The sequence below is a fragment of the Corylus avellana genome, chromosome 3, assembly GCF_965113065.1.
Source record: "Corylus avellana chromosome 3, dhCorAvel1.hap1.2, whole genome shotgun sequence".
In the NCBI taxonomy this organism is placed as follows: Eukaryota; Viridiplantae; Streptophyta; class Magnoliopsida; order Fagales; family Betulaceae; genus Corylus; species Corylus avellana.
The window spans coordinates 8,247,906-8,272,513 of record NC_142492.1 but is presented as its reverse complement, the minus strand read 5'-3'; the positions used below and the strand labels follow the sequence as shown (position 1 = coordinate 8,272,513).

Genomic DNA, 24,608 nt, shown 5'->3' with positions numbered 1-24,608 from the left:
TACACAACATTTTTGTTTCATAACTATTCCACTAATGCTCACGTGAATTGTGACAATTCCAACTAACACTTGGATTTTTTTTTTTTTTTTTTTTTTTTTTTTTTTTTTTTTAATAAAAACTGATTCAAGGGTTGATTGGGATTGTCACATTAACATTGTGAAATAATAATGTGGTTTCTAGCATTACACCGTAATTAAAGAGTAATGCCATACACTATAATTTTATTACATTTTATTGATATGGCGTTGCATGTCAATCAACCTTTAAATCTTAATAAAGGTTGATTCTTATCAATAATATGTCACGTTTTTAATCAGTGGCATTTTTCAAGCCGTTGGATGCAAAGAAAGACTTAATTTTGTAATTTTAGAATTTGAAATGGTAAGAGATGTAATCCAATTTAATTGTTTATAGATTCAACTGATACATCAATATGTAAAAAATTATAATAAAAAACTCACTCTCGTATTATATTAACCTGCTAATCTATATATTCAATATGCAGAAGCATTACATAAAAAATGAGTAGCAATGAGCCGGAGCCATAACAGAGAGCAGAAATGTGGTCTAAGCAATAAGCCAAGTTCATCGCAGTACAAACAGGGTGTCCCCTGTTTTCCTTCTTTATCCTCTGATTGTCCTTTCTTTTATTTCTTATCAATCTGTTTATCTCAAAATTTCAAAAAAAAAAAAAAAATCTGTTTATCTCAAAAACGATCCATAAAGTTAATTGCAGTACAAACTAGCATGCACATAATCTCACTAGGTGGACTGTTTCCACAAGCAAGAACAGAAGCATTCCCATTTTATCCCCTGTTTCAGATCCATTTCGCTGGTTCCTCAGTTGTACAGATCGAGATTATACCAAAAAAGATGAGTGTGGATTTGAATAGCTTGGGAGAGCAGCCCAAGTGGAGAATGAATCTAATGTGCAAAATCTGTTCCTACCGTGGAGTTTCAACAAGTTGTTAGCATCCACAATAATTCTGGAAATCAAGGTAATTTATCTATGCTTTCCTAGCACCTTATAATTGAGGAAATGGATGCCTTTGGTCTTTGTATTAATATGTTATATGTACATGCTTAGCCAATCATTTCAACTCTTGGAACGGTTACTTTTAATCTATCTGATAATTTGGGTTTAATTTTCTTTAGAGTAATGTTATTTAGTCGACTTTTGTACAATAGTATATAACTGGATGATGTGACAGTAACAATCAACCTTTAGAAAAAAAGAACTAATGGTTCAAATGCTGATTTTTACTTTCACGTTATTTAGTTGTATGATAGTTGTATATGAGTCTAATAATTAGAATTACTCTTTTCCTTGTGTTGTTGGTTTCATAAATTTCCTAACAGATTAAGCTTGATGGTACAGAACTTGTACAGCATTAATGTTAGGAAACTCGGGGCCTCAAAGGTCTGCAATCTTTCAACTGAAATGCCATGCATACTGAAAAAGCCTTGTGGTCGTTTGACATCTTGAAGCACCTATATATATATATTCTCTCCTGTTTAAAGAGAATCTACCTGATTGACAGATAGTTGGAAAAGAACATTAAAGCTGGAAACTTGATTTCTTGCATCTTCTCACTTGAAATCTTGCAACACTAACTCACAATATTTCGTGCTTTCAAATCATTTTCATTCTCTACAAACAAAAAGTTACTGCAAGTAGTAAACCAATGTACACAAATATTAATATACTCCTATGTTTTGTTTCTAAAGCCACACAGATGAGCAGAAACAATGTGAACTACATTTTAAACCAATGTAAACAAATATTTTATTGCAACCATGGAAATAGTATAGCTTGACGGGAGGCGCCTCAGAGATTTGTTGGTCTTTGCTCCTCTCTCTACTGCTTTAACTGCAACCATGGATGCATGCACCAAGTTCTCCATAGGGGATGCGCCTTGATGAGATCAGCATCTAAGGGAGAACAACATCTATACTATCTGTCATCGGCAATTATTTATCCTCTTCGAATTCTGTGTTCAGCAAAAAGCTGGGAAATGCCACGGTTATCTCCCTGAGCCATATGAAAAAGTGTACTGGTTGAGCTTAAATTCATTATGATATAAAAAATATGCACTAAACAATTGATGATGATGTGAGCAGAACTTTAGGACCCACTTTAAATATGGAAGATTCATGTTCTTTATCAGAGATGGATTCTTTGCTACATATTCCTTCCACTCTTCTAGATCAATCTTTCCGTCTTCTTTTGAATCTGCCTCCATCATTGTCTAAATGAATTTGACCACAAATTGAGATTCAGATAGTATGATAGCTGAAAAAAAGAAAAAGAAAATTGTCAAGTGTACCACACCTTATCAATCATTGATTCCACATCATCATCAGGAAGTGCCAGATCAGATTCAGTCAGAATAGCCAACACCATCTCCTTCAACTTCAACAGTAACAATGGTTCAATACGTATGGGTTGAAATAATTGGAAATGCAGCTGTTGGATTACTAAAGAAAATTCATTGCAACATTAGGAGTTCAAGACTAATAAAAAATTGGAAACAAGATTTATATATAACTATACTTGTCACAAGACATTATATACTACATTTGACATAATGAATAAGGACAAGTGTAGTAACCATAATGTGGCATATAATAACAAAGCCATGACAAGCAGTAATTGTTCACATGACCATGCTACAAAATTTCTCTTTTACAACGACAACCGGCCAGCCCCCAGAATTTGGATTTCAAGTGACAAACAAACAACTATCATTGTCATCAATTTCATTTTGCAGATTCTTAAAGAAAACATGAGGACAAGAGGAAAGATGCCATTACTCACCTCTTCGCGCTCAATGTAGCCAGTCTGCCGTAGATCATACAATCTAAATGCAACTGCAAGAAAATCTTTTCCCAGCAGCTTAGGTTTTATAAGAGTATTGGATAGAACAAGAGACAGTTACATATCTTCACTCCAGGAACAAAAATTACACATCAAGAATAAAAATAATGAGAAAAAAGAAAAAAACATCATGATTCATTTTCATGACAAATTTCCATACATGTAATTTTGTCTGCTTCGGGTGCATTTGGGTGGAAGATGCTTAAACATCGAACAAATTCTTCAAACTCAATAACCCCATTATGCTTAACATCAAATAGATCAAATACCTGCAGTGAGTTTCCAGGTCGAATTGCATAATATCAGCTGTCCAAAATTTGCTATATACAAAATCATAAAGTTGACAATTTGAAGTTGGTGAGCAACTAACAAGCCACAATGAGAAGTACAAAAGTTGTATATATTTTGTTTAGGCCTGTGAAAGGAATCTTAGATCCATTCAACATTCTAAATTCACTTGATTTCACGAATTTCACAAGTTGGATTTCTTTGATACACAGATACAGCTGATTTATAAATATTCAGGTACTTTGTGATAGAAAAAAAGTATTGAAAAAATGGGGGATTTTTTAATTTGGTTCTACTGCCCTACAAAAGGTTGAAATGATTTATATGACAGCAATATAAGATAGAGAGAATACAATTTCACATCAAATCTAGAACAGAAAAAATTGGTATGCTACAATACAGAAAATACGCACCCTGTCTGCAAAAAGATTTTGCTGACGACTGTTTATGAGAAGTGCAAGATAGAATTCTTCCTGTCCATAGAATGTTGAATAAATTAGCACAAGTGCAGAAGTCATCTCAAATTTCAATCAAAGAGCTAACAACTGTATCTTAACCTTCAACCATATAATCAGACTTCAGAATATGGACCAAGCAGCCAACAGTAGCTCATGAAAAGACAAATTAGAATCTTCATAGTAAATCATTTGATGTATATACCTTGTGAATAAGACCATCATCATGTATGGAACCGCTTAGTTTCTTGAAGAGGCAATACAAGGCCTCGACCTCATTGACTGCAACTGTAGAAAAATGAATGATATATATACATAAGATTTCCAACTGTTGAAAAATACCATACATTGTAAGTCTTAAACCCATACCTTCAAAAGGCTATGAGTTTGTGTTTGGTTTTCTGCTTAAGGTAATTTTTTTTTTTTTTTTTTGACAAAAAAAAGAGCTTTTTCAGATAAGAATAGAAAACAGAAATAAGATCCACATAGGAAATAAGATGATTTTAACCAGTTTTTCTCCATACATTATAAGTGTCATTGCCCTATATGAGTGCATTATTTGTTTCAGTTACATATCCACCCTTGTTTATTTAGCTGAAAGTATTGAGCTAGGGCCACAGAGAAGCAAAATTGAAGCAGCACCTAATTAGGATATGTAAAGTATGAGTAATGGTTAATGCTATTTACTAAACTACTATACCACTATCATATAGCTGTGATGATATGGCAGTGAAATCAGCTCTTGATTTTTGTTTTGTAAGTGCTAATGCCGTGACTAATTTTTAGTGTCACATCATCAAGTTGTATGGAAGTCGTATAAGAATCTACTAAATAACATTACTCGTAAAATACATACCAAATCAAAATTATTTGTCCTTCGTCTAATAATTCCATTTGAAGGTCGAAATCGATCAATTAGTTCAGCCCAATTTTCTACTTACAAGGTGTTTCAGAAGCAAGGACGCTAGCCTCTGGACACCAAGATTTGGTTTTGGCCTTCTTCAAGCAAAAACAGCCCTTAAAAGCATCCATAATGCAAGTGTTTATGCCAATGATGGTATTGAATATATGCCTGCAACATGGGAAGAGAAAAATGCTTTAGGATAAGATATATGCCGATAGATTCATCAGTTAATATGTTATATTTTTGGATGGAGTTCTACTGTTCTATAATATTATACCCTTTTTTTCTACATAGCATATGATTTCGTTCCTTTTTTACTTGGTGAACATTTGGAATATGTCAATTTATTTGCATTAAAAGGACAACTTTCAAGAATATGTCAAACTCAACTACAAATAAGGACTAATTCCCATCTCATGGGAGGTTCTAGCATGTCCTAATTTTTTTAGTATGATCCACTGCCACACTATGAATGTTGTGAGTTTATGTGTGAATGATGTGTCTCATATTGAGGAAAAATAAATAAAGTAATTAGTTAATATACATAAATGGATTCAAACCTATCAACTTAAGCTAGCTTTTTGGTTGAAGTGGTGTCCAAACATGTATATTTATGTGCTCTTGGTATACTCCGTCGGCGATTTTTCCCTTAACGAATTGGTATTAGAAATTTAGAATTATGGTTTAGCCTCCGCTTAAACGAGTGATTTGGAGGTCAATGTGGACCAATACTTATACTCCCTGTCATGACATTAAAAATCACTATTAGATTTTGTTTGATCAATATTATATTTTGGATCTGATGTTAATTTTTAATGTCATGTCAAAAAATGTGCATTTGAAAGTATGGGAGTGAGAATATATATAATATTTCTCTAATGCCGTAAAAAGTGAAGCTACACATCACATTTGTTGTTATAGAATACTACAATAGCAAGAAATGGACAAATTGACCTTGTAAAGTAAAAAATCCCAAGCTCCCAGCTGCCTAAACCACTGTAAAAATTCCTCAAAATTGGCTAACTATATCCCCAAAGGGTAAATCATGACAGTATGACAAAAAGTCAACTTCTCAAACAGTCTGCTGTGGAGCCAAAACACCACAAATGTCCTCCAAAAAAGTGTCTTGCTGCAAGTACAGGTGTAGGACCCAAATCAAGGCAAAAAGGGGAAAAAAAAAAAAAAAGAAGACAAGCACCCAAAACAAAATTTAACCCAACCTGTTCATGAACTTAATTGAAATCCTTTACCAACTCTCTCTTTTCATCACAAAAGAAAGATCATGTTGAAGGATGAAGACAGACAGAAAGTCTGATCAGCCTCAAGTCTCATGGAAGAACATCAAGAGTGCTGAGAGCAGTATATATAAACTAACCTGGATGAAGATCAATAGCTAGCTGTTCATCACTTTCAGATCTTCTCTGTTTGCATGCATATGACTTGGCTCCCACTTCCCACCTTCTGTTTTGTTAGGTTTTTTGTCGTGTCTTTGCGTGCTAAGAATATATATTTAAGTCCATGATGTTGCTTTTATGTAAGCATGACATATTTAATATTACGTTAAACATTGTTTTTTCAAGCATTTCCGCGGTTTTCTCGAAGACCAAACCGCGTTCTAGAACAGATGGTCTCAGCAGCTGTGAATTTTAAATGACAATGTTTGAGCCAGCTGGGGCGACCTTTCTCGTAATTCTTTCTAATTATAGTAGTAGTCGTCGTCTTTGGTCGTGCTTTCTAATTATATCGACATATTAAGTTTTCAAGGCGAATTGTTGTCATCTTAAAGACAACCTTCGGAACACGCCAGAGTGTTTTGTTGCGACGACAAGTTCGTCTTTTTAAACGAATCTGCAAGAGTATTACATAGATTATTAAATTTAAAATTTTTAAGATAAATAGTGATTTAACGTATTATTATAATCTAGTGCATAAGATCAATGACAAGATATAGCCTTAACCATGGTTATCAGTGCTTCAATTCTAGCATCCTTCAAGCAAGTGTCATGCTAATACGACTGGTCAACTTATTTTGATTTCCTCGGGTCTTATCATCTGTTCTCCGCTCTATTCCCTCACATTTGCCTTTATGATCTAGTCGAGACTTGTTGTTCAAACTTTATTATCTTGTCTCAAATCTTAGGTTATCTCTGCTTTCCCTACCGGGATTAGTCAAACACATATCTCGCCTATCAGTTGCCCCTCATTTATTGTGAGCGATGTTTGGCAACTTGTTGGGGATCTTTCTTGGATTTAGGTCCAGGGTCATAATGAGTGAGAGAGTCAAACCCAACACTCAAGCTTTGGAGAATCAAACCCTATTGAAAATAAGTAACTGGTGATGGATGTCCGAAATTATGGGGGCTAAGGTCCAGTCTTAGTGGAGCACGGGGGAAAATGATCCTCTGGAGAATATTCAGTTAGTTATATTGGAGGGGTATTTTTGTCTTTTCATTTTTCGAGGAAACAAAACACTATTTCACTATAACTTACTGAATATTATCAAATTCAAATGAAATGAAGAGAATCCTAATTCAGCAGGGAGTTTGTTGATGGCGAGGATAGTCACCACCAAAGAGTCATATTCAAGGAGAAGCAAATTGCATGTACACACAATGAAAGGCTCCTCGATTATTATAAAAGTGTAATTTCTAATATTACTCTTCCTATAATTCATATAAGAAAAAAAACACTCGCATGAATAAATTCATATAATAGGTATTAATAAATCTAAACAATTATCAAATTATCTCCAAATTTAATCTTATGAATCCTTTTGCTCAAATTTAGGATTTGGTCCGAGGGCCCTTGACACCATCGTTATGTCTTTGAATCTCAATGGGGCAATAGAAAACTCAACCACAAGAATTGATTTCATAAATATTGTAATTAGATCCGTTAAGATTGTGACATATATCATTTGTGTTATATTACAAGGCACGTGTCTCAATCTTAAAAGAGTAATATTATATATTACACTACTATTTCATTATGCTAACATGATACCGTCAATCAGTTTTTAGATTAATCATTGTTAAAAGAAAAAAAAAAAAAAAGATAGATTGACAATGGGGAACTGAAGGCAGTTCCCCGTGCACCGGACACGTAGCTAACCAAATTAGTTGCGACACAGATAAGAATGCATGCTATGAAAGATACAATCGAGTCTATTGCATCAACTATCTGCTCAATATCCTTGTACCACATCAGTATAGTTGTAGTGAGATAGTGCTATATAGCATTAATCATCTTAAAATTGGACGGAGTCGAACCCCATTTTTGTAAATTTTTTTTTTCTAAAAGAAATTATCAATAATACCTTGGGCTGGGCTTGGACCAACCCCAACCCAACTTCTTGTAGCTGAAGCCTGCATGTGCCAACTCTTAAAAAAACGTTGAACACGTTTCTAACCTCAGAAAACGTTTCGCATAAACGAAAAACAAAAAATCCCACACGCGTTCTCTGTTCGTGTTCTTCATCTCAATCACTCTTTCAGAAGAAACGTACGCAAATGTTGCTTTCTCTCACTCACAGGTAAACTTACGTCACACATAATTACCCAAATTAGCCCAAATCGTTTTCCTTATTCTCGTTTTTGACCTTCAAAATTCTTCTTTGTCAACAATCAGCTGCTTCATCTCCAACTGCTTAGCTGATTTCAATTCTCATTAGCTTAACTTAATCTATCTTTTTTGTTTTGAATTTTTTTGATCAGAATCTGATTAGGGTTGTAAAGTTCTTTGGGCGTATAATAATGGAGGTGGCGGATTTGGTTACAAGTGGCATTCCAGAAGAAAATACCTTTGAAGTTGATGATGATAATATTGTAAGTTTCCAGTGTCACTGTTATTTATATAAATCCCATGTATTTTTTTTTTTTGGCTTCTTTATTAAGTTATAATGCATTAGAGCTAAAAGTTTGTGTCTTTATTGAAAATTGAATTTGTGCTCTCTATTTTGATTCTGTTGAATCAAGTTATTTATGCTCATATTGTTGCCTTATCATTAAGTTGTAATGTATGAGAGCTATTTTTTTAATTGAAAATTGAATGTGTTGTCTATTTTGATTCTTTTGAATAAAAGGTTATTCCGGTTAGTGGGTATCATGCATAATTGTATTTTGAAGACTCTTTTCTCTACAAGGGAGAGTAATTGAAGAGACAGGGTGAAGGGAATAAGGGAAAATGAAGAAATAAGAGACGATCAATAGTGTTCTTTGTTCCGTGTATTGGAGGATTGAATGAAGAGATATGGTTAAGAATTCAGGAAAGAAGTTTTTGAAATTAAATCACCTTTGTTGTCATGCTCCAAATGCCAAAAGGTCATGGCGCATGCTAAAAACATCCTTTATTAGAGTCCTATCTAAAATTTTTCCAAAAATAATTCCTTCTAACATGGTAAACTATCAGTACACAAGATGTCAAATATCCGAGTAAATGTCCAATTTGGGAAAATAGGATAACCGAAGCATTAGATTTGCAACATTTTCAGGCAATCTTTGCTTCCTGGATTATGTCATACTCAGAACTCTATTTACCTGCTTTTGCAGCTTACAAGTCGAACATGTGATTTATGGAACAATTTGTTAGATTGCCTTTGTCTTGTTACTTATGGATAGTTGTGTTTCTGATTCAGGTATTGTTTTTGATATCTTTTTGTTTTTAATCTATGTTTACTTAAATTGTTTTCTAATGTGGAAGGATAATGCTAATTTTGAGGGCGAAAGGTGTGGGATATGCATGGACATTGTCATTGACAGGGGAGTTCTTGACTGCTGCCAGCACTGGTATGTATCTCCATTTTCTTCCCTTCGTTTTGTCACTTAAGTGCATGCACTTGTGTTTGTTGTGTCAATAATCCTTTCTTCACAAAATATGATGTGGAAGATGTTACGCTATCTTCATTTGTTTGTTTTTAAGTTAAATGAGAGCTAGCACTCACATCCTTCAATATGAATGTCCAGCCCCTTATTTTACTTTCTTCAACGTTGTACTGTGATCAAGTGACTCAACGGGCTCGAACATCTTGTAACAATTATAGCTGTCTTTGAATTGGCCTTTTTTAAGAACTTATTCATTGGTTGGTAGATTTTGAAAGGTGAGTCCCGCATTGTCCATGACCTTGCATTATCGCAGAGTTGAGTTGAGTTAAAAAGGCTGAGAGATTCTTTAGTTGGATTTGAATGTTTATGAAATTTATCTTTGCTTAACTATGTTCATAGAACTTTTTATTATTTGAGTCTATGTTCAGTGAATCATGCTAGGTAAATTTATTCTTTTTTTTTAAAAAAAAATATCTTTTATTCATTCAGATCTGGCAAAACCGTTAACTATTTTTATATCTATCAGATTATATTTGCTTTTGATTTCATGAACTGATGGATCGTCATGTGATTTCAGGTTCTGTTTTGCATGCATTGACAACTGGACTACCATCACAAACCTTTGCCCACTTTGCCAGAACGAATTTCAATTGATCACATGCGTTCCGGTTAGTGTTACAAAATTGTTGAAGACTGTTTTTCTTCATTGTTTTACCATTACTCTTGCTGTTATTGATATAAATTCTGAAATTTATTTGCACAAAAATTTATTTGTAAGCATTAGCTACTTTTGATGAAATCTTTTGCCCTTTTTTTTTTTTTGAAATTCTATTGAAACTGTAATTAGAAGTTTGGTGCAAAATGGAAGCTTAAGTTAAACTGGTTTCATTTCATTATGAAGGTATATGATACCATTGGTAGCAACAAAGTTGAGGAGGAGTCATTTTCCGGGTAATTTTCAAATAATTTACATACTTTTCCTGTGTTCCTTTGCATGGTCCAAAGCCCCGTTTCTCTTGGTTGTGTATCTCTGCGTGATGCCGGCATTGCATTCTGAAAACCAGAGTTAACTCAAAGACTCGACTTTCTTGTAGTAATAGCAGTTCTGTCTGACGCATTATCTTATTCATTAATCTTTGATTCAAAGCTGTATTGCTACACTTGTAAATGTTAACAGGGCCTCAAAGCCGTTAATCTTGGTGGGACTGTTGCCAATGGGTCTCCTCTAATAGTTTTAAGTTATGAAGCTCTATTATAGTTTTAAGTTTTAAGTTATGGGAAGAATTATGGCTTGCTTTACAAATATGAGTATGAGGAGAATGTGGAGGATCTGTGGCCCATATTGATATTGGCATATATATTTTTTAAAAAAATATGTTGATTAAATGACTCACATTTTCTTAGGCCTTGGTTTTCAGGATTGGTTAATTTTTTACTTATTTTTTTTTCCTTTGTTTATGCAGAGATGATGATTGGTGCATTGAAGGGAAGAATAATACTCTCTCTTTTCCATCCTACTACATTGATGAAAATGTAATTTTCCTCCATATGTAATCCTATAAGGTTTTTGGGTGTTATACAGTATGAACTTTATATTGCCAATGGTCTTGGACCAAATAGCAGCATCTCCTCCCCCCATAAATAATGGGTGGAGAATAAAATCATGGGTTGAATCCCAGGTGGACGAGTGAGTTTTTGTCCAAGAAGTCTATGTCAGTACACGAGTTGTAGGTAAAAGAAGATAATAATAATAATAATAATAAACCTTATATTTAAAATTTCTACAAATCATAAGGGCTTTTTTGTTCTTGAGGATCAAGTCCCCTAACCCAGAAGTCCCAATACTCTTGTTGAAATCGTCATTGAGATTCTAAAAGGTTGGCACTTGGCCCATCTAAAGATGCTTTTGTTAAATCACCAGTTATTCTAAAAGCTTAAGTTGATAGGAAAAGATAAATTTAATCAACACTTTTAACATTTCCCCTCATGTGTGGGCTTAAACTCCCTTTTAATAGGTGAGGTCCAACACGTAGAATATTGAAATAGGGGGTAAATGACGGAGTTAAGGTTCGAACTCGGGATCTTTGGCTCTAATATCATATTAACCGCCAATTATCCTAAAAGCTTAAGCTGATAGGAATAGATAAATTTAATCATTTAATTAACACTTTAACATCTTTTTGTCTGTACCAAGAAACTTGGGACACGTCAAGTCATGCTCAAGCGCCAGTGCTGTGATTCTACATCTGAAATACAATTTTGTACATATGAAAGCATTCAAGCTGATATATAACAGTGATTATGGAAATATATGATTACACAATATCAAGCCAAAAGCTGTAAGTTAAATGATTCTAGCACATTTCATCACCCCTTTCCATCACAGCATGTGATAAGAGGAGGTCTATAGTAGTCTATACAGGATATGGGCCTATCCTTGTGTGCTTATGAAGAAACAAAAATTCCATTGTGAAGGTCGGTGCTATTTCTGAAATTATAAACTCAAGGCTGTCTTCCACATTTTCATATTGTATACGAATTTACATCTCAATGTCTTTCTTATGTACTTTATCATGTTGTAGGCAGTTATCTGCTTGGATGGAGATGGGTGCAAAATTCGAAGTGGATCAGTGACTATTGAGGAAGATTCCAATCTTGATACATCCATCGCTTGTGATTCATGTGATATATGGTAAACTTGAACCAAACTATTTGATTTATTGGTTTGACTATATACATTGAATGTCATATAGGGATTTGCCTGCTTAATTTGGCTTAAGTTGAGAGTGAAGTTTCAGCTGATTTCTCCTAAATATCTCTGAGAACAAATTGTGAAATTATTATTTGTCTTTGAAGGGGAAAAAAGAGCATGATGACTAAAATCTTTTCTTGATTTGCATGGAGTCAGGTATCATGCTTTTTGTGTGGGATTTGATTCTGAAGACACATCTGAGAGTACCTGGTTATGCCCAAGGTAAGTTAGCAGAGGGTTATTATTTGTTGTTGGTGTTGGGCTCTTGGTTCCTTGGCTGAGTCTGATCCAATGAATTTTCTTGAGCTGCTCATGCATTATGAATGTGCAAAAACGTTTTAGTATCAACTAAATCAAGGTAGACTAATGTTTAATGGTGTTTTAAAGATTTATATATTATGGAGACATCCTGCTTGGAGCATTGTTAGGTAACTAACAAAATCATCAACACCATCACGTGATTGTTAACCACCTCATCTATGACTTAGGGAAAAATAACTTAATTGTTTCACAATCATCTGATGTTGCTGAGAGAATGTATCTTTGGTTAAATTAATTAATGCAGTTTTAGCACGACACTTATGTTCAAGGATTAAAACAGTGATAAATGGACTGTCAAGAAGTTTTGTCTTCTCAACGAAGCAGACTTCCTTTTTCATTGCATTTGACATTCTTACTTGTGGATTATGGCAGATGCGTGCCACAAAAATCAGATGCGATTTCTATACAGAGGCCTAAGAACGACTGTGGTCCTGAAAATGCTAGTAGTGAATGCTTCATTGAGGATGCTTTTTCTGGAAAGGTATCTGTTTCTGTTGCTGATGCCGGAGAGACAGCTGTTGTGGTCTCAATAGTTGGTGAAAATCAATGGACTTCAAGACCAAATGAGAACTTTCTGTCTGCTGTCAAAGTTGAGAAGGACTTGAATACTGAAACATTTATATCAACTTCTGATGCCAGTAGTCACAAAGTGGAAACACCGTCTACGGAGAAGACTATCATTCAATCAATCTTTGAGGGGAAGGAACTGGAATTGTCCTTATCACGTGATGCATCATTTATTTTTCCTTCTAATTCCTCGGTGCTTAGTGAGTTGAAGACAAGTTCTGCTGACAAAACAATGAATGAACATAGTAGCTTTCTTGGCATTGGAAATACTTCAAGAAAGTTGATTAGTGAATCCTGTATTGGAAACAGGCTGTCTGAGAAGGAATCCACTATAGGCCTCCATCTTGGTTTATCCATAGGCTCTTCTTTGTCTGGTAATTTTGCATATATAACTTTTTTTGTATTTTTTTTCCTTTTTAGTTACAACTCCATCATTATGATAGCAGGCAGCTGAAAATATATATATGGTTGGCATATTTAAGCTTGTCTCATTGTCATCAATTTTGGTGTGGTTCTAGTTGATGACATAAAGAATGATGTAATTGAAGATCAAGCTGCTGAAGATGTCCAGCAGCAAGTTCCTTCAGAAGAATCTTTGGCAAAAGGTATGAAAGTGGTGTAGGTATCTTTCCTCCTTATTGGTTAAATATGGACCTTCGGTGGGCTGTAGAAAAGCAAATTTAGTGTAGGCAATTATTTAGGATTTTAATAAGACATTGATATGAAAACCCTGTTCCATTGCCTCATTGCTGAATGTTTTCAGTTGAAAATTTTGAACCGGATGCTTATGAGAATGCTGCCAGAATGGTTGGTGTAAAGAGAAAGCCTGCAGATTGCAGGTAACTTATTATTCAAATGTCTTCATTGCTTCTCTCACAGTTCTCTGCAGTTAGTGCTCGTGAATGTTGCCTAATGATATGCTACTGCTACCCCTGTGTCACAATTTTTGAGTGCCACCCAAGGTCCAGTTATCCTTATTTATTTTCTGTATTGTGTTTCTGTTCTTCATGGAACTTCTTAGGCCTTTCAGCTGGCAAAGCTTGTGTGCCTTTTAGGGGACACAGGTTCAGGAAGAGTTTCCCTTATTGCTACCTCATAGTTGTTTCATATTTATTAAACATATGCTATGCTGAATGTTAAACTCTGTTGAATGTTTTTGGCAGTTTCATGTATAGCACTTAGAAGTGGGTGGTCGCCAAGTTTTCTAATTGATCTTAAATTATTTTATTGTTTAGTGCGCAATGGTATCGTTGCCTATATCCTAGTGCATGTCTATTAACTGTCATTTTCCCTTTAAGATGCATACTCATTTGAACTGAATATTGTTAGAACTTTTCGTCATTTACTGCAGATTTTTTTAACTTTTCTTTTGTGTTGTCTTCCTGATTTCTTATATCTATCAGTGAGCACATGTCAAGGAATGCTGATGATGGAGATTTCAAACCTAAGATTGTGACTGAAGTTTCTAAAAAGAAAATTAGACCTGAAGGGAGGGTTCAACAGATGCATACAAAGGACAAAGCCGATGCATCAGTGTCAGATAATTCTCAGAAATGTCCAAGCCCAATAGCAGTTCGCAAAGATGATAGGTTCCATCATCAAGATAAGAAAGGTGTTACATCTGATATAATGACTATAGTTCGAGGGACAAACCATAGACCTTCCAAGGGACTTGCACCTCGAAAGCCTGCTGATAAATCATCAATAGAAAGAGAAAATACAGCTGGCTTGCGAGTAAAAAAGATCATGAGGATAACTTCTGAGGACAAGGAGTCATCCGCGGTTCAAAATCTAAGAAAAGAAATAAGAGAAGCTGTCCGTAACAAATCCTCGAAAGAGTTCGGGGAAAGCCTTTTTGATCCAAAGCTTCTTGCTGCCTTCAGGGCTGCTGTAGCAGGCCCCAAAGATGAACCTGTTAAGAAGTTACCACCTTTAGCTGTAAAGTCGAAGAAGTCCATGTTACAGAAAGGGAAAGTACGAGAGAATCTAACAAAGAAAATTTATGGATTATCCAATGGAAGAAGGAAACGTGCATGGGATAGGGATTGCGAAGTTGAGTTTTGGAAGCATCGCTGCATGAGAGCTACAAAGCCTGAAAAGATTGAGACTTTGAAGTCGGTTCTTGGCCTCCTAAGAACAAGTTTGGATAGCTCAGATCAGGGGTCTGAATCGCAGGCCACAAATCCAATTCTTTCCAGGTTGTATTTAGCAGATACATCTGTATTTCCAAGAAAGGATAATATCAAGCCTCTTGCAGCTCTTAAAGCTTCTAGTAATTCAGAGCAGAATAAAGAACAGCTCACCTCTGCAGAAACCTGTCCAAAGGCATCTCTTGATAATAGTACTACAAAATTCACAGAATCGAACAAGGTTTTGTCGAAGGCTGGGTTTCCTTTGTTTGAAATTAGAGAAAATAAGAATAATATTCCAATCTCAAAGAGCGATATGGCTTCTGCTCTGAATAAAGTACGTTCGAGCACACGCCCAGAAGGGCCATCTGTTTCTGCATTAGGTGACTCCAAAGTTAATAATCAGAAGCAGCTGGTTGTTAAATCTGATAATATGAAGAGCGATAAAAGAAAATGGGCCCTAGAGGTCCTAGCTAGGAAAGCAGCTGTTACAAGCAGGAAAACAGGAGATGAATTACAGGAAGACAACGCAGTGCTCAAAGGAAATTATCCCTTACTGGTACGTAATAGTTTGGTTTCTGAAATCAGATACTGTTCGTGTCATTTATTTATGAAATTTCATTTTTCTGATGGTGTGAGCAGGCTCAACTACCGGCAGACATGAGACCAGTACTGGCACCTAGTCGCCATAATAAAATCCCCTTATCAGTGAGACAGGTATGCATGCAGCCATTTGCTGTCTCCACCTTCCATAACCAGGCTGGGTATTTGTCCTACAACAAATGGATTAAATTTCTTCTTGAGATACTCTTTAAGTTGCTTTTTGGTTTGAAAATATTTGGGAATGAAAATGCAGTTCTGCTTGACTTTGGATTAAAACCTAGGAAGGCAAAAAACGGATGTGGATAATCTTACTAGGAAATGGAGAAAAAACTGTATGCCTAATCCTTACTATGTATTTTTATGGGAGATGTTATTCATTACTCCTATCAGGGAAGAAATCAGAACAAGATACCAGATGCTCTTACTACTAACACCATTACCATACCACTGTGCGGTTCCCAGCATCATTTCTACTCCAACTGCTGCTGCCACCACTAGCACCACCACTAGCAGTGCTGCGACACTGCCAACACCAACTCAACCACCTTACATATCAATCCTAGTTCTAAGTTTGCCAGTCATCACCACCAACATGCACTACCACTGCAACAGTGTTAACACCAACTTGACCACCTCCATTGTACCATCACCAATGCTAGCCCTACTGTTTTCCACTTGTCACCACCACTCATACTTCTCTAAATTAGAGTAGAATCCTCGAATAGAACCCTCAAAAGAGAAAGAAAAAAATAATAATAATAAAAAGAATTGATTTGGGCTGTAATTTGTTTGCTTGGAATTGGAGCAATTTGAATCTGTGGTTTGGTTGCTTTATACATCAATAAATTTAAGGGCAGATTTAACAATGACTTATTCCACTGTAAACCATGATTTATGAACATAACAGAATTGGATTTGAAAACCACAATCATTCTTTGGCACTAAACATGGCCTCACTGTTATTTAGTTTACACAAGTTCTGTTTGTCATTTAAAGACACCATCCAGATATGCCTTAAATGGGTTGAATTTCCTCTATGGCATAATCATCTCTCATCGGCAAGCATTATACTAGTTGTTTTCTTTATGACACTCGAGTTTAATTATCTGGTTGTTTTGACTCATTAATGGCTTTTGCTGTACAGACACAGCTTTACCGCCTGACAGAGCACTTTCTGAGGAAGGCAAATTTGCCAGTCATTTGCAGAACTGCAGAAACAGAGTTGGCGGTTGCAGATGCAATTAATATTGAAAAGGAGGTTGCTGACAGGTCAAACAGCAAAGTAGTATACCTAAATTTATGTTCCCGGGAGCTATTGCATCATTCAAATGACAGCAAGTCCAGTACAGCCACAGAATCAAATACTTCACCATCAGCAGAAGTCCCCATTGATGGATCAGAACCGGCTAACAATGAACTTTCAACTGATCCTGTAATTTTAGAGGCACTGAGAACTGCAGGCCTTGTGTCTGATTCTCCTCCAAGTAGTCCATTACCAGAAAAGGAAGTCCTCAATGAAGATGACCCCTCAATAAGGGAGGAAGGGCTGGATAATATATTTGACATGGATTCTCATCCAGAACTGGATATTTATGGTGATTTTGAGTATGATTTGGAAGATGAAGACTACGTTGGTGCTACTTCAACAAAAGTCTCTAAGCTACCACCAGAAGAAGGTGCTTCAAAAATGAAAGTGGTTTTCTCTACTCTGAACTCTGAAAGGTTGAATAATTGTGTAGATTTCAATGATCATGAAAAGTCAGGGAATGTTGAAGCTCCAAAGGACTCTAACTTGCCCCAGAACTGTAGTGACACAGTCTTAGGAAGCACTATTTTGGAGGGTGAGGCTGACAATTCTTGTGTTCCTCCAGAACCTTTAATCAATGAAAACAGTGAAGAACCTTCAATTGCAGAATGTGAAGAGCTATATGGCCCAGACAAAGAACCACTCATTAAAAAATTCCCGGAAGTTGCATCAAGAAAGCAGTATGAACAAGTTGATGCAGTAGCTCTAGTACAGAACAAAGATCCTATAGAAAATGAAAAAGCATCTGAAGTCGGGAGTAAGAGCAATGCAGAGAAAATGTTTGTTGCTACTGTTGGAGATAAGTCTCCTGGTTCTGAACATTCACCCAACCAATTTCAAACAGGGGAAAATGTTGAAAGTAAGGAGCAGAAGTCTGGCAATGAGACTAGCAAGCAGTCTGATAGCTTCAATCATGTATTCAAGAAGGTAGCAGATCACCCTCATTTCATCATCTCCTTGATTTCATTTTCTCGTCTTTTCCTTTGTTTTTTCTCCATATGCATCCAACTTTCCAACTTTACGTAAACCGTTTCAGACTTCAGTCTGTCCGATACTCACGCACATTTACCACCTCTTCATATATACTTTAGCTGATCAGTCGCACTAATTCTTTATAGGTGGAAGCCTACATCAAAGAGCACATCAGGCCACTGTGCAAGAGTGGCGTGATAACAGCTGAGCAGTATAGGTGGGCTGTGGCAAAAACGACTGATAAAGTTATGAGATACCACTGCAAATCCAAGAATGCGAATTTTCTCATCAAGGAAGGGGAGAAGGTGAAGAAGCTGGCAGAGCAGTATGTTGAAACAGCCCAGCAGAAGGAAAAAAGTGATTCTTTATAACGGCAGCTGTTTTCGTCTTTCTCAAGTTCTGTACATTTTTGCTCCCCTCTGACCTTATCTGGCCCAACGCAGCATAAGTTTAGGCAATGTATAAAATGAAAATGAAAATAACTTTGAGCCAACTTGATAACCAAGTGGGTTTGGCCTGAACGCAATTATATGGTAGTGTCAGGTAGCCATAGCTCCATTACTTGTGCAGAGGTGCATGTGCTCCACAAACAATATGAAATTGTAAATTACTGTTGAGATTTTTTGTACAATCTATTGGATGAATTCTGCTTAGTTTTTACCAAAATATGCGTAAATTATTGGACGAAACAGCTGAGCAAGCTAGAGAATTTTGATTTCAGTGGAGGTCCAAAACCCCATATAATTCTTGAGGCATACAGAATGAGATACCTCCTGCCTCTAGAAAGAAGCAATACTGCTGGTTAAAGGGTGGGAACAATCAGAAAATTTTACCCTCCACTGGAAAATGGAGAGGATCCTTTTCCTTTACGAGTTACGACTACGGTGGTTTTGTAATTTCAATAAATATGTAATTAAAGGTACCTTCTTTCCATTTCAAGTAAATGGGTTTCATGATAAAATTTAATGTTGCCATTATAGTTTTAACCATGAAATGGCTTGAAATGTAGAGGATATTGTCTGGTTTGAGCTCATTATAGTGTACCCAGTAAAGTAGAGTAAACAAGTAATGTACAGGGCTAGTAAACTTTGAAGATGGCAGAAAAACCGTTACAAAAAATGGCCCTCTTGCAGTCTTTTTTTTTTTTTTTGCGGTTAAAAAAAAAAAAAAATTGAAGCACGGACTATGGTGCATTGAATACTATTAAGTGAGTTAATTTATTTGTGAATAAGATGGCCATTTAGGAATTGGCACAGTTCTCCTTTTGTACTGATTCCTTTTTAACATGGCCATTAATTTGGATGCCTCGCGATTATGACAGAGGAGAGATTCAATGTTGAGGTAAAATGACTTGATCGCACCCAAGTTCGAACAAGAATGCAACTAGTACATTTGAAAGGAAGTAAGGGCAAATAACTCGATCGCACCACATTCAAACGAGTGTGATTGGATGCTTTCAAGATGCCAGGCCAACTCAACCAATCACATCTCATTCGAACGAGGTTGCAACCGATCATCCCTGGAATCTTGGAAGAACCGACCGGTTGCACTCTCGTTCAAACGGAAATTCTCACTATTATTCAATAATTCACCATTTCTTAGCTTGTTAGGTTTATAAAATCGAAACCGTGGAACTTCTCTTCTTTTCCTATCGCTTTGTCATCATGGATGTGAATCTTCTCAAACAAAAAAGTTCATGAGATTAATCACCAGACTGGCCCCAAGTAACTGAAATCAAGACTTTCTTGGATCCTTTCAAAGTACTGCGTTCTTAAAACAATGTTCTGAAAATTCGGTATCCTGACTAAAATATAGACCACATTTCTTGCCCTATATCCTACTCCATTGGCCACAAAGGCATGGACCCTGAAAAACTCAGGCCAATCATGCTTTCTTCTAATGCCATCTCAGTTCATCGCTTTATGAAATGTTGAGAAAATTAAGCTCCCATTTGTGTGTAATACTATTGTTACAAACCTGTATTTTCACAAGGATTGCCAAATGATCCTAATGGACAGCTAAAAATATCACTGCTGAGTATAATTGTTGGCACTTCCTTTGTAATGTTTCTCGGAGGTTCCTTTTGCAGTATTTACCGATATTAACACGTAAAATATTTAATTAAAATTGAAGGTGAATGAGTAAAATAATGTTCAAACTAATACCCTTTGTTTTGATACCATCTTAAATCACCATTTATCTGTAACTGGGAGGGAAGGGTGTTGGCTGTTCCGTGCATGGCTAAACGGGGATTCCTTGATCCTTTGGCTGCTGAGGCGTGGGCGGGAGCTCAGGCTACAAAGTTTGGGAAGGATATGGGTTTGTCTCATCTTTATTTGGAAGGTGATGCAAAGCTCGTAGTGGAGGCAGTTAATTCAGAGGATACCAACTGGAGCAAAATAGGACACCTTGTGGAGGACATGAAGATGTTGCTGCAAGGTTTCTCACAGTGGCAGGTACATGCGGTGGGTCGTGCAGCGAACAATGCAGTGCATACCATCGCTAGGATGGCTACTATGGAGGGGTTAGATAGGACCTAGTGGGGTGTGTACCCTGATTGTATCTACGAGACTATTTTGAGGGAGCTTTCTGCTCCTTCTATTTGATTGATTTATAAAAGTGATCATCAATTTCTATTAAAAAAAAAAAAATCACCATTTATCTAAAAAATTTAAGCCGATAGGAATGAATGAATTTAATCACTTAATTTAAATTTGAATTAAATTCGACATGCACTGTCCAATACAACTCACAAAAAGAGGGAAACGAAAAAGATGGCAGCTTCAATAACAATGTACAAAAGCTAAGTACTTCAATATTTATGCGCTTCTCATGATTCACCCAAAATCTGAATCCATATAGAAGCAAAACAAAGAAAAATTTTGTGCACGTTCGACAGGCAGCAAGCATCAAACATAAATGACCAAGATGGCCAAATGACAAGATACCTCAACTGCTGATATTAGGTATGCAAACCCCTCCATCTGGATTCTGTTGTTCCTTCCAAATTCGTCCTGTAACCCGAAGCTTTAGCTCCTTTCGGTCTCCGCCGGAGAAAAAAAGTGCAATGTTACGCTGAATTATCAGACCATCATGGCTATCTCTAACTTCCTTGTGGCTATCACGAATGCTCCGCGGGGTGCCTTCCCATATCAGTTTCCTACCATTTGCCCCCACCTCTAGGCTGTAGCTGAAGTTCTGGGCTTCAATCTCATCACCCATGAAACGAAGGAATCCCATGTAAACCGGGGCCATATCAAGCAGGAAGGCTTCAAGGTGCAGGCAGAAGTAGTGGCCAAAACAGTTAAAAACCTGACAAAAATGAGGTAGAAAATAAACACCAGAATTAAGGAATGTGAAAACATCATATCAAGTACTATGAGTGCCACAAATTTCCAATCTCTGATTTAAACTTACTTCACAGGTTGGAGTTCTTCATTTTGATAAGTAAATTGTATATACAACATAAACGCAAAGTTCTTCGCAGGTTGGAGTTCTTCAAGATATGCACCTTATGTATTAATCAAAAGAAAAGTTTTATACAACATAAACGCAAAACCTTGGTAGCCATTGTTTATAACCACCAATGCATTATTCCTTTTCTTCTCTACCTTTCTTAAACATGACCTCAACTGCAACAAGTAAAAGCAAGCATCATACTTACTAATTATTTGGAAAATTAATTCTTTTTTCAAACTCTCATATTTCCTTTACCATATTGAATAGTTTAAGAAATAACATTCTCCTTCAATTAATATCTCTTTTATCAAAACATTTTCCACCTTTGATCCTAATGCCTCTGATCCCTAAATGCTTAGATTTTCACCAAATTATAGCACAGCATGTGGTTGGATGGCCTGCAAACATTCTAAGATGTAGAAGAAAAATCAACCAAATAAAAATTAGAAAAATAACCAAAAATGAATCTACACTTACCGTAAGCATCCAGGTTGCATTCTCTACCTCACGGGGATTAGACTTGACATAGCGGTGATTGAATGTGCAGCCAGTGTGCATGTCTACCTTGTGATCGTCCCTCAGGTGGGCTACTAGGAAAGGGATATCTCCAACAACAGGACACTCAGATCCAGCATATGGGCAATTGTATGGTCTGAAGTTACATTGAGACTCATGCTTAAGCTTGCCGTAGTAGGGGAACATCTCTGTGCATCCCAAGAAGCCATACTTGCATGGCAGGTCAAGTGACTCTGCCACCTTCTCCAATGCCAGACACCTAATATCTCCAAGCTCTTGTCTACAAGTGGGGCACCGGTTATGTACCCTTGTTTTACAGGTAGAACACAATGTATGTCCATTATGGCACTGCACAAATACAAAGCACAAGACTTTCTAAGCGAGCAGAACCAACAAGAACATTCCAAATAACTTCCATCATATATGGAAACCTCAACCATGCAATTGAAAATGGCCAGCACTTTCTAAAGTGAATGCCATGATCAAATATATACAGCAGCCAGTTGTACATCCGAAAAGGCGTGAGACATCTCTTCACCACTACAATGCCATCTTATGTAGCATCTGTACTTTTCAACAGCCTCTACGAAATCATGCTGGCTTGTCCCAAACTAATGAAAGATACTTATGTAAGTGAAGCATCACAACTCTGAAAAAGCTTCCCAAATTAGTTTAAAAAAATTAAGTTAATACAAGTTAATCATCATATCAATTGTGCATAATATAATTCAGCCGCATCATGGACATAATTCCAAATTGAAAATCTCTTGATCATCATTCAAATGGAAATTCAATCTTAGGGATATACTTAGTATTTAGTAAATATCTAACTATATGCATCACAGAGGAAATGAAGAAGGAACAAACATAAATACACATAGGAAATGGCAATGAAATCATAAAACTTGAAAACAATATGTGTTCTGCCGCACAAAGTCGCCCAAAATTCAAACTAAAATTGATCCTACAATAAATCATTCTCAGAGATACCGGATACATCATATTAAGCAAAACACAACAGACATCACTCTCAAAATCCATTAAGCAAGAAAAAGGGATATCAGAAAGCCAAGTTCCATAACTATACAAAATTTATTTTATAATCATACCATAGTCTCAAATGCTGAAACTTCTATACCCAGTTCCCCAAATCCCCCAACAAAAGAAACCTACTCTAACCCAAAACCGCTTAAGAAAGAGGTTCAAATAAAAAAGAAGAACACGCTGATAAATACATGCCACGTTCTGTCGCTATAAACAAACTTGCATCAAAACTTTAAATTTCCAATCACCCAAACCCATCAGATGAATTCAAGGTCAAAATCAAAATCAAAATCAAAATCACCCACATGGAACCAGAAACAAAATACTAATAATAAAAAACAAAAATCAAATTTTGAAAGCAACCCATTAAGAAAATTGAAGAAAGTGACAGACCTGGTAAATTGGAGGGAACATAGAATTGGTACAGACAGGGCATTCCAGGAGTTCATGGACGCTGGTGGTTGGAGAAACTGCAGGCAAGACAACATTGTTCCGGGATTTCACAGCGGACGAGAACTGATGATGGCGATGGATCTCTTCCTCATAGATCTCATCAGAAGATGGCAAACATTCAAAGCTATCCCTTTCCATTAAAATATGAATATTTACAAAACTAACAAAACATGCATGCACAAGGCAACTATGCACAACTGGAAAGCATCATTTCACCTTTGGGCCTAATGGGTGCATCTTAGATTATATTCTTTTCTTGTCTGTTTCAGATTTTTCCTCTCTGTTCTTTCTCTCTGTAACAAAACATGGATAATGTAGACGGTGGAAGGAAAGGGAACAGAACAGAGAGATGAAGGGAACTACCTTCAAAAAGTGATATGCTTTTCTTGGAGAGTTTTGTTGAAGAAGACAGAAAGGGTCGCCATCCAACTTGCCAAAAATAATTATTACTTTCTGAAGGGCAGTTGTTGGAAACAAACGGCCAAACTACATTTATTATTTTATTTTTAAACCTTTTTATTTATTTTTTTTCAAAAAAATAGATTAATAATAAAAATTAGTTATTCTTTTAACTATTTTTGTATATTAAACCCGTGAATTTATCATTAAATTTTTGTGAAACTCACGTAAATTTACAAATTAAATTATAAATCTATTAAAAAAAATGGTTGAAAAATATGCAAATAATAATAATAATAATTGAAAAAAATAATATGTAACATATTTCTAAAAATAATTACAAGTACCCCTCAAACAAACAAGAGGGACAAAAATGACTAGTCATAATTGTGATAAATAAACCTGATAATGTGTGAAATATGCATTATGATATAATATATTCTGTTTTATTTTTTACTATCCTTTTCCATTAACTTGCTATAAATTTTAAATTGTTTTATATCCATAGTATATTAAGGGAAGTACTAGACTTACAAACAAATTTTACAGAAAACTTTTTACAAACTGATGTGGCATAACATGATTAGGTTTTTCAAAATTTGAACTTATCTCATATCCAATCATGTTGTGCCACATTAGTCTCTAAAAATTTTTCTGTAAAATTTATTTGTAAGCCTAGCATTCCTCATATATTAGTATGAGATTTAATAAGTATATATTAACAAAATGCTAGGCTTGATT

General features: G+C 35.8%; 3 protein-coding genes across 3 annotated transcripts; 1 reads left to right on the top strand and 2 right to left on the bottom strand.

The window, feature by feature from the left end:
* Positions 1-1,728: 1,728 nt before the first annotated feature.
* Positions 1,729-5,981, bottom strand: LOC132174675 (calcineurin B-like protein 7). Its single transcript, XM_059586317.2, has 9 exons — positions 5,902-5,981; positions 4,564-4,694; positions 3,828-3,910; positions 3,581-3,640; positions 3,040-3,148; positions 2,820-2,872; positions 2,334-2,414; positions 2,138-2,250; positions 1,729-2,033 (listed from the first exon to the last, which is right to left on the bottom strand). The coding sequence occupies exons 2-9, from the start codon at positions 4,652-4,654 to the stop codon at positions 1,973-1,975; spliced, it is 651 nt and encodes a 216-aa protein (XP_059442300.1). The 5' UTR covers positions 4,655-4,694; positions 5,902-5,981; the 3' UTR covers positions 1,729-1,972.
* A 1,982-nt stretch (positions 5,982-7,963) lies between these two features.
* On the top strand, positions 7,964-18,649 carry LOC132175056 (RING/U-box protein). Its single transcript, XM_059586864.2, has 15 exons — positions 7,964-8,058; positions 8,240-8,350; positions 9,225-9,310; positions 9,924-10,014; positions 10,248-10,297; positions 10,810-10,879; positions 11,929-12,038; positions 12,255-12,320; positions 12,792-13,360; positions 13,505-13,591; positions 13,750-13,825; positions 14,390-15,674; positions 15,758-15,832; positions 16,863-17,951; positions 18,143-18,649. Exons 2-15 carry the CDS (start codon positions 8,279-8,281, stop codon positions 18,365-18,367), a joined length of 3,951 nt encoding a protein of 1,316 aa, XP_059442847.2. The 5' UTR covers positions 7,964-8,058; positions 8,240-8,278; the 3' UTR covers positions 18,368-18,649.
* A 2,033-nt stretch (positions 18,650-20,682) lies between these two features.
* On the bottom strand, positions 20,683-23,846 carry LOC132176256 (E3 ubiquitin-protein ligase SINAT5). The gene is made up of 3 exons (XM_059588408.2): positions 23,409-23,846; positions 21,933-22,319; positions 20,683-21,308 (listed from the first exon to the last, which is right to left on the bottom strand). The coding sequence occupies exons 1-3, from the start codon at positions 23,604-23,606 to the stop codon at positions 20,946-20,948; spliced, it is 948 nt and encodes a 315-aa protein (XP_059444391.1). The 5' UTR covers positions 23,607-23,846; the 3' UTR covers positions 20,683-20,945.
* Between the last annotated feature and the right edge of the window lie 762 nt (positions 23,847-24,608).

What these genes read in the sequence shown, in the direction of transcription:
- LOC132175056 (XM_059586864.2), top strand. Translation starts at nt 8,279, where the DNA reads ATGGAGGTGGCGGATTTGGTTACAAGTGGCATTCCAGAAGAAAATACC. An exon ending in AAGTTGATGATGATAATATT is followed by an intron (nt 8,351 to 9,224) that starts GTAAGTTTCCAG and finishes CTAATGTGGAAG; the next exon opens with GATAATGCTAATTTTGAGGG. An exon ending in CATAGGCTCTTCTTTGTCTG is followed by an intron (nt 13,361 to 13,504) that starts GTAATTTTGCAT and finishes GTGTGGTTCTAG; the next exon opens with TTGATGACATAAAGAATGAT.
- LOC132174675 (XM_059586317.2), bottom strand. Translation starts at nt 4,654, where the DNA reads ATGGATGCTTTTAAGGGCTGTTTTTGCTTGAAGAAGGCCAAAACCAAA. An exon ending in CCTTGCTTCTGAAACACCTT is followed by an intron (nt 3,911 to 4,563) that starts GTAAGTAGAAAA and finishes ATTTTTCTACAG; the next exon opens with TTGCAGTCAATGAGGTCGAG. An exon ending in AAAATCTTTTTGCAGACAGG is followed by an intron (nt 3,149 to 3,580) that starts GTGCGTATTTTC and finishes AACTCACTGCAG; the next exon opens with GTATTTGATCTATTTGATGT.
- LOC132176256 (XM_059588408.2), bottom strand. Translation starts at nt 23,606, where the DNA reads ATGGAAAGGGATAGCTTTGAATGTTTGCCATCTTCTGATGAGATCTAT. An exon ending in TGTTCCCTCCAATTTACCAG is followed by an intron (nt 22,320 to 23,408) that starts GTCTGTCACTTT and finishes GTATTTGTGCAG; the next exon opens with TGCCATAATGGACATACATT. An exon ending in ATGCAACCTGGATGCTTACG is followed by an intron (nt 21,309 to 21,932) that starts GTAAGTGTAGAT and finishes CATTTTTGTCAG; the next exon opens with GTTTTTAACTGTTTTGGCCA.